General features: G+C 35.1%; 1 protein-coding gene across 1 annotated transcript in view; it reads right to left on the bottom strand.

The window, feature by feature from the left end:
* Nucleotides 1–16086, bottom strand: part of rg (A kinase anchor protein rugose) — a 1380990-nt gene that overhangs the window by 932217 nt on the left and 432687 nt on the right. The window contains exon 20 of the mRNA XM_090393458.1: nucleotides 10789–10897. Within this exon, the coding sequence (XP_090249584.1) occupies nucleotides 10789–10897 (109 nt within the window). The remainder of the gene's footprint in view (nucleotides 1–10788; nucleotides 10898–16086) is intronic.

Here is a 16086-nt window from a genome sequence, read left to right as displayed (position 1 = left end):
TTTTGCACTGGCGGGCCTGTTAATTAGCCGTGAATATATCTTGCAGTGATTAGACATTAAACAATTTGATTGGAGGAAAGTGTCTAGCATGAACAAATATAGGCAAGGGTCAAGGCATGTCATCCACATCCTGCTGAAGGAAGACCAAGACTTTATGTTACTAGGTACCAATAGATGGTAGACCGGTTTCATTGCTCAGTGTAATACCATTACTTTGCTTTTTTGAAGCATGAAGTGAGCAAAAGGTATGTTTGGATTCTAGAGCAATCACTTGTTATTTTTATCAGTTTCTTTCAGAATGTAATAGGGATATTTTTAGAGTTGATGTATGTATAAGAAAGCTATTACTCGCTGATAAACAAGAATTAACAAAACTGTATACATATGCATATGTTGTTTGCTTGATGTCACTGGAAAATAATTATAGGCAAATTACAAGATAAAAAATATACCATACAAAACACACAACAATATAATAAAAAAATAGTAAAACAAATCACATGCACCCAAACAGATATGATCCATAACACTACATGCACTTAGAAAATTAAGAAATGAGAACTAATGCAGCAAACACATCAAGATATTTGTTTTGTGTGGAAACAGGTAAAATATCAATAGAATCGGATGTGAATATAAGAGAAACAGCCAAAAAAAAATGGAAACTTATAAGTGAAGAAATACCACCAAGACAATCAACAAAAAGCGAACTGCTAACATAAACATTAGCAGAAGAAAACAAGAAGTGAGAAAGAAGTGCAGAAATCTGTAGTGTTTCTTCAATTATTGATGAAGAAATACAGAAATACCAACTATAGCTGCAACTATATATTGTCACCTAATATAGTGACAACGCTGAAAAGTACAAGATAAACACAAGAATTTAAAGAATGCAACATAACACTTTTGGGTTATAAAGACATCTAAAATTGATAAAGATAAGATTTTTAAATTCTTTTTTCAGGTAATTGAAGAGTTACAATACAAAATTAAAATTACAAATATAACAAAAAAATAAATAAAATAAAAAGAAGAGAAATCAAATAATGCAAAAACATATACAATAAAAAATGACCACAAACACTGCTAAGAACCAACAATACTACCAAATCCTTTAGCCTAGGGGGCCCTTGAAACCTAACCTAACATTTTAAAGTCAGTGAAAACCAACACGGCACCCATTTATAAGCAAAAACAGCCAAACAATACCATAAAACCAATAATGTGGTTATCAAGAAGTACTAACAGGTTAACAGACACCACTGGACTGTGGCCCTCAAATACTAAATGATGTGACCTTTTTAAGTCAGTGAAAACAATATATCACCTCCTTCGAAAACAAAGCTATCCCCCAAACATGATTAAAATCAACTTACACCATGAAAAACAAATATAGGAGTACAAAAAATTCAATTCTCGAAATACTACTACCAAGAAACACTAAAAAAACACCTTCGTGCAAAATTAAAAGCATTAATTCAGAATATTACAAATTCAAAACCCTCTGTAAATATAATGTATAAGGGTGGTTCCATAAGTTTCTGGCCTGACTAACTTTTAGAGGTAATAGAAAGAAAACAACTGTGTCACTTTTCAATATAATCTCCTTTACTTCAACACACTTTTTCACATCTTTGAATTAACATTTCTATGCCCTTGAAAAAATAGGCTGTACCTTTAGTCTACAAAATTGACTAAACTGCATCTTTTACCTTATTAGCATCTGTAAATTTTCTTCCTCGAAGGTCTTTCTTCAGTTTCAGGAAGAGGTAGTAATAGTCACTGGGTGCTAGATCTGTACTGTGTTGGGGGGGGGGGGGGGGGGGGTTCAATCTTCTGGAGGCTACAGTCCATCACTGCAGCCTTCACAACAATAGCCATATAGACTGGAACATTGTCATGAAGCAGGCGAACACCATCTCAGCATTCCTCATCTCTTCTCCTTTATGGGGCTACACAGTTTGTGCAGAAGTGAAGCATAATATTCTGCATTCATGGTGGTTTCCTTTCCTTGAAGTCAATTTTCTTTTCCTTGAAGAGAACTTCCCCAGCAATCCAAAAGATTGTTGCCATGATCCTTTTGGCAGACTAAGTGGCCTTGGCTTTTCTATGCAGTGTTTCATTTGGTTTGCACCACTGCATGGATCATAATAAAGGAACATGGTTTCATCCCTGGTGATAATGGATTCCAACACTTCTCTCCGATTCTCTTGGCAAAGCTCTAAATATTTGTGGGAACAGGTCACACAATGCCCCTTCTTAATTGAAGAGAGAAGTCAGGCATCTACATTGCACTGACCTTCATCATGTGAAGCTTCTCGTGAATGATACAAAAGACGGTTATTATAGAAAGTCTCAACCTTGGTTAGATTTCATTGAGCTCCAGCTATCTGTCATTGAGCAGTTCCTCCTCAACAAGAGAGACATTTTCTTCAGTCATCACTTCCATAGGCCGACTATCTTCGATGCTCTTCTTTCTAGGCAAAACTGTTTCGGCCATTCTTTCATGGTGAAAAGTGAAGGAGAAGCCTCTCCATAAACATCATTCAATTTCTGTTTGATAGCACTTGGATAAAGCCCTTCTTTCATGAAAAACTTTTTTACAGTGTGTTACTTAATTTTTGACATTATAGCCACTTAGCATACTATGTGTCAAAGAAGTGCCTCCAACTAAATGATGCAGGTAGAGAGTTGAAACTAAAGATACCAAGAAATTACATTCTTGGTTTAATCCTTTATCCAAGTGTAAGCAAACAAAGTTTGCACGTGAAGACTTCATGATTTTGGCTACTTGTATATAGAGCCTAATGACTTCACATCAATTGCCTTAGTATCCCATAATACAATGCACATATCCTGTGCATACTATGCAAACTGGTATCACTTCTAGTTCTCACTCCCACTGATGAGACCTCAATAAAGGTCAAAACCAATTTGGGTAGTGACCCTTCCAATAATGCATAACATTATACATATCTATAAGGATGTGCTTTGCATGATGGAATACTAAGGCAAGTGATGTGAAGTCATTAGCCTCCATATATGTGTTGCCCAGTCATGAAGTTACTTCATGTGCAAACTTTGTTTGCTTACACTTGGATAAAGGATTAAACCAAGAATATAATTTCTTGGCATCTTTAATTTATAGTATAACCAAGTGGAAAAAATTCAAACAAGAAATTATATTCTTGGTTTAATCCTTTATCCAAGTGTAAGCAAACAAAGTTTGCACCTGAAGTAACTTCAGGACTGGGCAACTTGTATACAGAGGTTAATGACTTCACATCACTTGCCTTAGTATCCCATAATGCAAAGCACATATGGTCATGGATAATGCAAGCATTATACCCTGAAATAGTCATCCCTCAAGAAATTCATTTTCCTTATTTTCAAATGCTATCTCTTCATTCCAATCTACACTGCCATAATTAAAATCATCCATAATAATCACCTTTCCCTTATTCTCTAACCCTAGTTGCTTATACATTTCTTTATCACCTCCCTCCACATTTCCTAGCCTATAGCAACAGCCAACTAAATATCTCTTCCTGTTCACCTCTACCTCACACCACACTGCTTTGAAACGATTGCCATTATTTTTCTCTTTCATGCCTACCTTATGTTGGCATAACTCCATTGCTATCATCAGCAGCACCCCCCCCTTCCTTCTTGACTTATCTCTTCTCATAAAAAAACACTGTACCCTTCCATTTCTATTCCTTTTAAGCTATCATCTTCATTCAACCATGTTTCACTCATTCCATACTTTTGGCAGTGAATAAACTCATTCAGTGAACAATCGCATCTCCCTTATTTCTGATACTCCTGGAATTTGTAAATAAACACAGCAGTTCACTTTTAGATCTATAAACAGTCGTACCCAAGGCATGTTTTGGTTGTGAATTTTCCACCATAACCTGTCCTTTCCCCTTCACCTTTATCACTGTCTACTCCATATATCCACTCAGTCTCAACTACTCCACTCATATCCCCATCTATTATGTTCCTATGCTGACATCTCCATGCACGCATTCACTGCTACTTCCAACATCCTCTCCCTATCCACCCAGGCTTCCCTGTTCCTCTTGAATTCCCATTCTCTCTTCATCTCTTACACTTTTACTATTTCCACTGCCAAGCACTTCAGTCTCTTCTGGACCTTCATGATCTTTCAACTTCACCTCTTTCTTCTGATCTCTTGCTTGCATCACACACTGCATTTCCATCTAGCAACAGTTTTTCCAGTTCACTCATATCAAAGCCATATGCTAGAGGAACATGACTGGGCTGGGGATCTTGGAATTTTTGGTAGATAGGAAGTTGAAGTTCAGAGGTCATATCTCAAAAATTGTGAATACAACTCATAGGATAATTGCAATGCTGAAATAAACCTTAATATAAAGATAAGGAAGTCATTTTGCCTCTTTACAACAGCATCATCTGGACTATGACCAGATGACTTTGCACCGATCTGGTTTCCTGATTTTGGAACTGAAGTAGATACAGCAGAGAGGGTGCAAAGGAAAGTGTTGAAGATGATATCAGGAATATGGAATGTAGATTATGAGGATAAATTAAGAATTCATGGACTGCAAACAGAAGGAAGAGGAATGATATGACTGAGACTCACAAACTTCTCAAAGGATCATAAGGGATACCAGTAGATGAACTTTTTATTTTATGGAGGGTGGGGAGATGACGAGAGGACATCTGTGGAAGTTGGGAAGGAATGCAGCGAAGAAGGAGATAAGCTACATTTTTCACTCAGAGTGGTATCTGATTAGAATGACCTGCCATTAGAATTTGTGAGTGCAGCTTGTGTGAATGAATTTAAGAAAAGGTATGATAGCTGGTGTAGGTGACATGTGGCCTCCATCGATGAGTCTCTGATTCTCTACAGGTTTCTAATAATAATAATAATAATAATAACAACTTTAATTATTAATGTTTAATATGAAAAAAAAAACGTGGGCCTATATAGACAATTGTGTATATAGGCTCACGTGTCCTCTATCCAGGCTTGGATAAAAGTCATAGGTTTGCAATGGAGTAGGGAATGAACACCCTCATTCCAATTAAATTACACTTCCCAAGAAATTATATTCTTGTTTGATCTTTTATCCAAGCATAAGCAAACAAAGTTTGCACATGAAGTTCCTTCACAACTTGGCTACTTGTATATAGAGGCTGATGACCTCATATCATCTGCCTTGGTATCCCATACTGCACAGCACACAGTGTTATACTCATATTTGAGTATGTGTACCTTTTGGGTATGCTGCGTAATGCTATGCATTATTCACACCTGAAAGGACATGTGCTTTACATTATGGGAAACCAAGGCAATTAAATTGATGTAAATTCATCAGCTTCTATATACAACTAGCCTAGTCGTGAAGGTACTTAATGTGCAAACTTTGTATGGCTATTGGATAAACGAAGAATATAATTTCTTGTCAAGTTTAATTTAATTCAAAACCAAGTGAAAAAATTTCAAGTAAGGATTATTTCTGTTATTTGGACTGAGTATTTGTTTGGATTGAGAGAGCAGAAAGCGTAATCAGACAATGGAAGCGGTAAGAATACCTGGAGGGCATCCTGCTCGGCACCACTGTAGTGCCATAGGACACAAGGTTACATAGACTAACTGGAAGGGATAGAGAGAGCTGGTTAAGAAATGGTTCAGTGTCTTGGAAGAATGAGGATAATCTAGTATTCTGGTTAAGAGGTTAACAATTTGGAGTTAAATCATGGTTGATAGCAAAGCAAATGATTCAGCTTTCCTTCCATCTTCATCTTTGAAGTTTAAAAAAAGGAGCCAGTTTGTGCTATGAACATTTAAGTCTCCTACAGATTTTCTAAAAACTTAGCCAATTAAATAAAAATGAAGGGAGGTTGGGGCGGGGAGGGGGGGGGATACAAAGGAAATTTTGCATCTATACTGTAAGATTCCCATACCAATTCAGAGTATGCTTTTATCATATCTCCTCTCTTCATTTCTCAGACTTTGAAGACCACATTTCTTCAATCTATCATTGCATGCAAAATTCCAGAGGAAAGACAGTATCGGTTACTTGAGGCTGTATCTTTTTTTGACTGTTTCCTCGTTTCCATGAAATACATGTGATCATATTTGAGAACAGTAGTCCAGATGGCTCATTTCAAGCCTTGTAAAGTAGAGAAATAACTTCCTTTTCAATATTGCAACTATTTCATAACATCAGTGTAATGAATAAAGCATGGTTACTACTACACATGATGAGTTAACCACCTTAGTGATTAAGCCTCGAAAGTTTAACTTACTGTTCACTATCATCAAGTGTCTAGCTTCATCAACTACTTATAGCAAATTAATATTATTTATACTCAGCCTGTGATGAAAACATAAGTTGGTAAGGAGATTTTACAGTACTGATACAAAGGAAATTTTGAGGTTTGTGACAGCTTAAGAGATAAGGGAAAACACAGTATGATCCCTAGGCAGCTAAGTAAGAGTATGATCAGGTATGTGAGATTCAGTTTCTTTTCATAGTGTGTGTGTTTTCACTTGTGATGAACATTGTGGGAGTTTCTTCAGTAAAAAGTGGGTTGCAGAAATTGGTTGATAGGCGGAAAAGGGGAGATATGATTCAAATTGAATGATATAATCACGTAATCACAAGAAAGATATTTATTTAACCAAATATTTCGGTCTGAAATAGCAGACCATCGTCAGTGGTATTACAAGAACAGTTTAAAAAATACAAGCTAGAATACTAACAATAGATCGTTAAAATTAGAACATGCCGCATGATGTTATATCACTAAGTATGAAACGGAATATTTTGAAGTAGAAACATGACTGAATTTGCTATTAAAAACAAAAAAAAATTAATGAGTAAACTTGATTAGACTTTCCCAGATTTTTGATATAGATATACAGTCATTACGATTCATTTTGGGGCGATGGAGCAAGACCTCCACGCTTTCCTTGAACAAACGTTCGAACCTATAACGGGATCTATGTAAGAGGCGAGTCCTGGACCAAAGGATGCTGTGGTCAGTTTCAATCCCATGTTGAGCCAATCCAGACTTTTCAGGTTTGTTGTGAAGAATGGATGATTGATGTTCTTGGATTCTTTTTTCAAGAGAACGTCCAGTTTGTCCAAAATAAGAGAGATCACAGTTGCACGGAATTTGATAAACTCCAGGAAGAGATAAAGTTGAGCGTTTGTCTTTAGGAGAAGGAAAATGAGAAGACAATTTGTTAATAGGTGAATACGTAGTTGTTAAATCATATTTCTTTAAAATTCTTGCGATAGGTTCGGAAATACTGGAGATATAAGGAATAGGCATTCGACGTCTTGAAACTTTGTTGTTTTGTGGAGGATTATAAGAATTGAGAAAACGTTGAGTACTTTTTCCAGAAAAGCCATTGAGTTTCATGTGTTGTTGGATAGTAGAAAGTTCTTTCTGTAGATAATCAAAAGTAGAACAATTAGTTTTGGCTCTTCTGATGAGGCATTTTATAATTCCTGTTTTTTGACATGGATGATGGGCTGATTCTTTAAGAATATAATGACCTGTGAATGTTGGTTTCCTGTATACTGTAGTTGTAAGAATATTTGAAGGTGATCGGATGAGGAGAACGTCTAAAAAAGATAACCGGTTGTTTTCTTCTAATTCCATAGTAAACTTTATGCGATGATGCAAGGAATTAATACTGTTTAAAAAGGAAGGTAAAGTGTTTTTGCTGTGAGGCCAAATAGTAAATATGTCATCTATATATCTTACCCAAAAAGATGGTTGAGGGAAAATAGATGCGAAGAGGATTTTTTCTAAATGTTTTAAATAAAAGTTGGCTGAAGCCGGAGAAAGACGACTTCCCATGGCCGTTCCTTCTACTTGGCTATAAAATTTGTTTTGACATACGAAATATCCAGAATGTATTACGAAATCGAATAGTTTTATAATATCTTGAGGAAAGATGTCAGCAAGTAATTTTAAAGTTTCCTTGAGAGGTACATTGGTATATAAAGATTCTATATCAAAACTAACCATAAAAAGTGGTTAAAAAAGTGCAGCGACAACAAGATTATTCCCAATTTCGCTAAGATTAAAGAAACAATAAAATCTCATGGAGCTCATAATATTTACCGGAACACTAGTTTATCTCTAATCCGTAATCAACTTAAAGCTGCTAAACGTGACCTTGCTATTCACATTCATCAGATTTCTGATTTGCACACCTATATATCCATAAATTTGGATCCACATCTTTCTCACATAGTTCTAAATGTGGCTAAACGTTCTACTCAACGTGCTTATAATAAACTAAGCCAACATCTTAACCATAAATATGAAGCTCTTTCGTCTAGACAATCCAAGCCATTCATAACTCCAGATAATTGGATTGTAAATATATCCGGACGTCCTTTGACTAAAAGCGAAATCCTCATCCTGTCAAAAGGACATGATTTTTCTATTGTTCCAAATAAAATACCATATCTAGATTTCCTAGTTAATATTGAAAGGAATCTTAATCATCTAACCAGTGATAAAGCTAATGCTCTTCGCCTAGAAGTCGCTTCGTCCCTACGTAAGGCTAAACTTCCTCCTTCCAACAGATCTCCTTCTGAAATGAAATTTTACAGTCCCTGAGAAAAAATAATCACCTCATTATCACTAAAGCTGACAAGGAAAAAGCAACAGTAGTTATGGACTCAGCAAATTACAGAAGAAAAATTTCTCTTTTGCTTCGAGATCTCCTCAGATTTCTTAGAAAAACCTACAACATTACATTACAACCTACAGATCTTATGGTTAGTTTTGATATAGAATCTTTATATACCAATGTACTTCTCAAGGAAACTTTAAAATTACTTGCTGACATCTTTCCTCAAGATATTATAAAACTATTCGATTTCGTAATACATTCTGGATATTTCGTATGTCAAAACAAATTTTATAGCCAAGTAGAAGGAACGGCCATGGGAAGTCCTCTTTCTCCGGCTTTAGCCAACTTTTATTTAGAACATTTAGAAAAAGTCCTCTTCGCATCTATTTTCCCTCAGCCATCTTTTTGGGTAAGATATATAGATGACATATTTACTATTTGGCCTCACAGCAAAAACACTTTACCTTCCTTTTTAAACAGTATTAATTCCTTGCATATCGCATAAAGTTTACTATGGAATTAGAAGAAAACAACCAGTTATCTTTTTTAGACGTTCTCCTCATCCGATCACCTTCAAATATTCTTACAACTATAGTATATAGGAAACCAACATTCACAGGTCATTATATTCTTAAAGAATCAGCCCATCATCCATGTCAAAAAACAGGAATTATAAAATGCCTCATCAGAAGAGCCAAAACTAATTGTTCTACTTTTGATTATCTACAGAAAGAACTTTCTACTATCCAACAACACATGAAACTCAATGGCTTTTCTGGAAAAATTACTCAACGTCTTCTCAATTCTTATAATCCTCCACAAAACAAGAAAGTTTCAATACGTCGAATGCCTATTCCTTATATCTCTGGTATTTCAGAACCTATCGCAAGAATTTTAAAGAAATATGATTTAACAACTAAGTATTCACCTATTAACAAATTGTCTTCTCATTTTCCTTCTCCTAAAGACAAACGCTCAACTTTATCTCTTCCTGGAGTTTATCAAATTCCGTGCAACTGTGATCTCTCTTATTTTGGACAAACTGGACGTTCTCTTGAAAAAAGAATCCAAGAACATCAATCATCCATTCTTCACAACAAACCTGAAAAGTCTGGATTGGCTCAACACGGGATTGAAACTGACCACAGCATCCTTTGGTCCAGGACTCACCTCTTACATAGATCCCATTATAGGTTCGAACGTTTGTTCAAGGAAAGCGTGGAGGCCTTGCTCCATCGCCCCAACCTGAATCGTAATGACTGTATATCTATATCAAAAATCTGGGAAAGTCTAATCAAGATTACTCATTAATTTTTTTTTGTTTTTAATAGCAAATTCAATCATGTTTCTACTTCAAAATATTCCGTTTCATACTTAGTGATATAACATCACGCGGCATGTTCTAATTTTAACGATCTATTGTTAGTATTCTAGCTTGTATTTTTTAAACTGTTCTTGTAATACCACTGACGATGGTCTGCTATTTCCAGACCGAAATATTTGGTTAAATAAATATCTTTCTTGTGATTACATGATTATATCATTCAGTCTTATGTCACAAGTATCCTTGAAACAACAAATAATTCAAATTGCTAAAGGGTTTCTATAGGATTGAAACTGATTAATTCAGAGGATATTTTTGAGAACAGGACTGGTGGTGGGAGAACTAGAGGACACCTATGGAAGCTGGGCAAGAGTGTGGTTAGCAAGGGTGTTAGAGCTCGATTCTTTACTTTTAGAGTGGTAAATGAGTGTAATAAGCTGCCAGAGTCTGTTGTGGATACTATGACAGTGAGTGAGTTCAAGGCAAGGTATGATAGACACTGTGAGAATGTCATATAGTTGTGTGGACATGATGTTTAGGGCCTCCCTCGATGAGTCTAAGGACTTCCTGGAGTCACCCGTTATAATAATAATAATAATAATAACGTTTTCAAAAAAAAAAAAAAAAAGGTATGAAAAGGATTTAGATTCTGTATGACATGCCAATGGCCATTTCTTGATGAATGCCTGACTCCCTGCAGGTGCCTATATATTATGATTACAATATTACATCCATTTCAACTAACAAAGGGAATCTTTTCATAAATAAATAAAAATAGATATATATAATGATTATATAATGATCTTACCTCATAAAGGACGTTATATGTAGAAAGTGTTACATGGTCTGAGTGAAGTAAAAGTCTTTCAGTAAGCAGCATGTACAAGTTATGAGGACTCATCACATCATGTTTTCGTCTAAAAATTATGTAAATTTATTTGAATAAAAGAAACATTTTTCACTACTAAATGTTAAAAATTGTAACCAGAAACATATGTTACACAAAATAATAGCAACTAAACAGTTCTGAATTTCAAGCTGCACTTTATACCACCTTCAATAATATAATGATTAAGTAAATAAAATTATCTGAGTCTCGATCAGCTTTATATAAACATAATTGTCCTATTTATAAAATCTTAGCTGATTATTTAATAGGAATGTAATAGTTGTAAGAAAAAAGTAATGTTTAACATCCACACCACCATAATAGATATTTTGTGCATTTTTCCCATGAGAGTGTTAATTCCTATCTATAAAAAAACATCTGATGTTCTTGACACAATAAATATGGCAGGATGTTATATAAATCCTTATTATTCAATAGGATTTTTAGACTTTCTTTCACAGCTTTTTCAATTTTAAGTTTCACAGATAAATGCTTTTAGGACTGTATGAGTTGTTGACTTCATAATAAAACAAGATAAAATATAAAAATACACTTATCGAGGAGCTGAAATAATTGATTTTGAAATAAACCAATCAACAAAGCTGAGGAGAAAGAAGAAAGTCATTCGTGTTGGATTTGAAGACAAGCATGCTATAATTTCTTGGAGATATATGAGAGGTAAGACTATTCCAAAAGAGAGCAATAGAAGGAATTAAAACAGTAGATCAAAAAATAAACTTGTGGCCAAGTTTGGAGCTGAATTATGAAGGAATAGAATACTGAACAAATGTTACATATAACAGAAATGAATTACAGATGCTAGTTCTAATGAACAGTGACCACGGAATTAGTTAACTTCAAGAAGCAGAAACTTAATGCCTATATGAAAGAGAGCAGAATAAATTGGTGAGAGAAATGTCCTCAGTAAACCTATTTGTTCTCTTCTGTTTAACAGATTTCTAGTTGTATAGGCTTAAAAGGCTCAATAGTTGTTCAGATGGAAGGTAATTCTTTGAGCAAAACAGAAATCTTAATTCCTTGGATGCAGAAGAAGCAATATATGTTTATGCCGAAAGGGGGAGGGGGAGAATGGAGATCAGAGTTATCCCAAGAATTAACTATTCAGTTTAAAATTATCTAGTTAAAGTATAAAGTGCATTTTTATTATGTATTTTATTATTAGTGACCCTTCCCATTACCTACCTTTCAGTTAAAGTAGAAAAATTACCTGTACATTTTGGTAAAAGTTGAAAATTAAAAATGTACTCTGCACTTTAACTAGATAATGAGTAAACTTAATGTGCACATTAAGTTTACTCATTATCACACACAAAAATTACCTGAGTACCTATCTTCTTCTCATGTGATATACTTTATGCATGCAATTTAATCAACAAATTATATCTTATTTGTGTAATGTTTGGTATCAATTTGTACACATAATATGTGGCTATAAAGGGAGTTTTAATTATAGAGTTTATTTAAATACCCAAGATTTTCTGAAAGGTTAGTTAGGTAGATTGTTTTAAACCATTAATGTCAACATTAACTAATTAAAGTGAGAAATAACATTTTTTTTGTACTTTAACTAGTTAATGTTAACATTAAACAATAAATTACGTGATAACTACAGTAATTAACTTTAATGAAATGAAAGTACAGATATTTTGTACTGAAAATAACAGTACATCATAAGTGTGTAGAAACAAGCAAATCAAAGGAATGGGAATACAAGGTACATACAGCAGTCGGTGGTTTACCAATTAAAAACTGTTGCCACATGCTAGAAATTAATATTAATAAATAATATTATTAAACAACTATTTTTGATGGTTACATAAGATAAGAATCTCCAAAACTTTTGGGGGGGAAGAGAGACAATTATTTTGATTCAGATTTGGCCAATGTAAAAAGACTTTGCAACTTTCTTTGAAAAGGCGTTCATATTTAAACCTGCATCTATGAAGAAGATGAGCTTCTTCCCATTGGATACTGTGTTTAGTGTCAATACTATATTGTGCCAGACCAGGCTTTCGATGTTTCATGTATTTGATATAATACTAATGTTCATTAATTTTTTTTTTTCCCACAGAACAGTCTGTTTGCCCAAAATATGTTAGATTACATTCACAAGGTATCTGGTAAATGCCAGCTAACGATAGAGGTGACAGTTTGTCTTTTGTAGATGGCAACAAATGAGAAATTTTGTTGATAGGAAAATATGTGGGCATGAGATGATACTTCTTCAAAATTCTAGCAATCGGTTCAGAGATGCCAGAAATATAAGGGATTGGAACCCTGCAGTCCATTGAAGAATCCTGAAATTTTTCAATGATATATAGGAAATATAGATATAGAAAATATAGGAAAACAGGAGATAAAATTTTTGGAATGAATGTTGGGTCATATAGAAAGGGTCATATAGGAAAACAGTAGATGAAATTTTGGAACGAATGTTGGAACATTCTTACATGCACAGCCTCCAGTAATTTATCAACCAATGTTTATCAAAAACCTACCTTTACTGGCAGATGTATTCATCAAATGTCTGCTCATCACACCTCTCAAAATATTGGTGTTATCAAGTCTTTAATTAATAGAGCACATAAGGTGTGCTCCTCTCCCTCAAGCTTACAACAAGAACTTCTCAGTATCGAAACATTAACAGAATTTAATGGTTACAACCCTAATCAAATCCAGTAGATAATTGACTCCTATGTTCCAACACTTCAGGATTCTTCAACAGACCAAAGGGTTCCAATCCTTTATATTTACTAGAGTTACTAGAGCTGTTGCACAATTTGATGTGACATCAGCATGGTTGTAACATTTAACAGGAGTAGGAAAAAATGTATAACAACCCCACTGCATGGTACAAAGACTGTTATATGTAACTGTTGACCTACCAGTATGTCTAGAGTGGAGGTGAAGATTTTTGGAAAAGTTAGTAAGAGATCACATACAGAAAGGAGATGAGAGAGAATCTACACGTTCCAATGGGTTTACTAAGAGAAGGTCATTTGAGAAACTTGATCTCATTTTATAACATGAGCAAGTTATAACGAGAGTGGTGATTTAGACAGGAGGAATGGATATGTGATCATACTTTTGGACTTTGCTAAGGTTTTGACAAAATTCAGCATGGAAGGCTGTTGCATAAGTTAGTGAATATGGGACTGGATTATAAACTACTAGTCTGAATAACAAGATGGCTGATGACAAATATCAAAAAGTGCTATATATGGGATATGAGACTAAAAGATTTAGTGTGACTAGTGGTGCACCGCAGGGATTAGTCCTTAGTCCACTGTCATTCAATCTTTACATTAATGACTGATCCCTGTGGTGCACCACTGGTCACATTAAATTTTTTAGTCTCACATCCCATATATAGCACTTTTTGATATTTGTCATCAGCCATCTTGTTATTCAGACTAATAGTTTATAATCCAGTCCCATATTCGCCAACTTATGCAACAGCCTCCCATGCTGAATTTTGTCAAAGCCTTAGCAAAGTCCAAACGTATCATCACATATCCATTTATCAGGAGGATTTATCAGGAGACATATCTTTGCTGATGATGCAAAGATAGGCAGTGTAATCTGGACTGAAAATTACATGCAGTACTTGCAGAATGATTTGAATAAGCTGGAATTGTAAGCATATGAAGATGGTTATCAATTCAATGTTAGTAAATGTCAAGTTACATGCTTGGATGTAAAGAGATATTCAATGGCACATTATATTGGTGACATTACGCTAGAAGAAACTGACCAGGCTAGGGATCTGGGAATTTTAGTATGTAGGAAGTTGAGTTCAAGACCATACAGCAAAGATTGCAAACACAACTTGGAGGAAAACTGTAATGCAGAAACAGGAATTGACATGTAAGAATAACGCAATAATTTTTCCTCTTACAATCTCACCTGGAATATTTTGTGCAGATATGGACCCCTGGTTTCCGGCATGATGCAGATTCAGTGGAGAAGATACAAAGGAGAATGTTAAAAATGATACTGAGACAGAGAATGCAGATTATGAGTAGAGAGTGGAAATTTGTGAACTGCAGACATTAGCAAACAGAAGAAAGCAAGGTAATATGATAGATACCTACAAACTTCTGAAAGGGTCATATAGGAAAACAGTAGATGAAATTTTTCATCATTTTATGGGGAGGGGGTAGAGGATGAGAGAGCATCCATGGAAGTTGAGAATGAATGTATCAAGAAAGGGGAGCAAGAATTAAAATTTTCCTCTCAGAGCAGTGTGTGACTAGAATGGCTTGTATTTGGAGGTTGTGAGTGTAGACAGTGTGAATGAATTCAAGAAAAGCTATGACATGATGCAAATGATACGTTGCCTCCTTCAGCATGTCCCTGACCCCCTGGAAGTCTTTTTTGCAATAATAATAATGATTTAAAATGCAAACTGAAACTCATAAGTTTCAGTTTGCATTTTAATTAAATTAAACTATAGGAACTACATAATTACTCTCAGGGGCTCGCATTGGTGAGTACAGGCTTGGCAAAACCGTGATACCCAAGCTAGGCCTGATCTTACTTCATACAATATATACCTGGTATATCATATCTGGAGACTGGTCTTCTACTCTTCTTTCCCTCTACTCTCTCTCCCCTACTTCTTACTGCCTCCTCCCTCCAGTGCTATTAGAGCAACTCGAAAGCGAGGGGGTGACTCTTTCCTCTCAAACTGTAGTTTCCACTATCTACTAAAAAAAGTGGCTGAATTCAGATCAAGGAGTAGTTGACACTTGACGAAAACCTAACCATTGAAACCAAATGAACTCTAACCAACCTAAAGATACATGCCTGCTCGACCGTCGCCCAGTCAAACAACAGTCGCACCCACTATTAGGGAACCAAGATAGTGAAGGCAAAAAATATGCTATTGGAACAAAACATCACCTAATAGACAGGAAAAAATAACAAGCATAGGAACATTGAATGTAAGAACTCTTCACCAGGAAGGAGCATTGGAAATACTACTGCATGTATTAGACAACTACCGATGGGAAGTGATTGGACTCTGCGAAACCAGATGGACTGGAAAAGGAAAATTCCACCATGGACAGCACAAAATCTTAACTTCAGGCGGGGAGGACAACAAACACCAAGAAGGAGTAGCACTTATATTAAAACCAAAGGCTCAAAACTCTCTATTGTCCTACAATCCTATCTCACCTAGGATAATTAAAG

This window comes from Typopeltis vanoorti, chromosome 5 (assembly GCF_054136105.1).
Source record: "Typopeltis vanoorti isolate ZY-2024b chromosome 5, IOZ_Tvanoo_1.0, whole genome shotgun sequence".
NCBI classification, from domain to species: domain Eukaryota; kingdom Metazoa; phylum Arthropoda; class Arachnida; order Uropygi; family Thelyphonidae; genus Typopeltis; species Typopeltis vanoorti.
The sequence above is the reverse complement of the archived record's forward strand: the minus strand, read 5'-3'. Positions and strand labels throughout refer to the sequence as shown.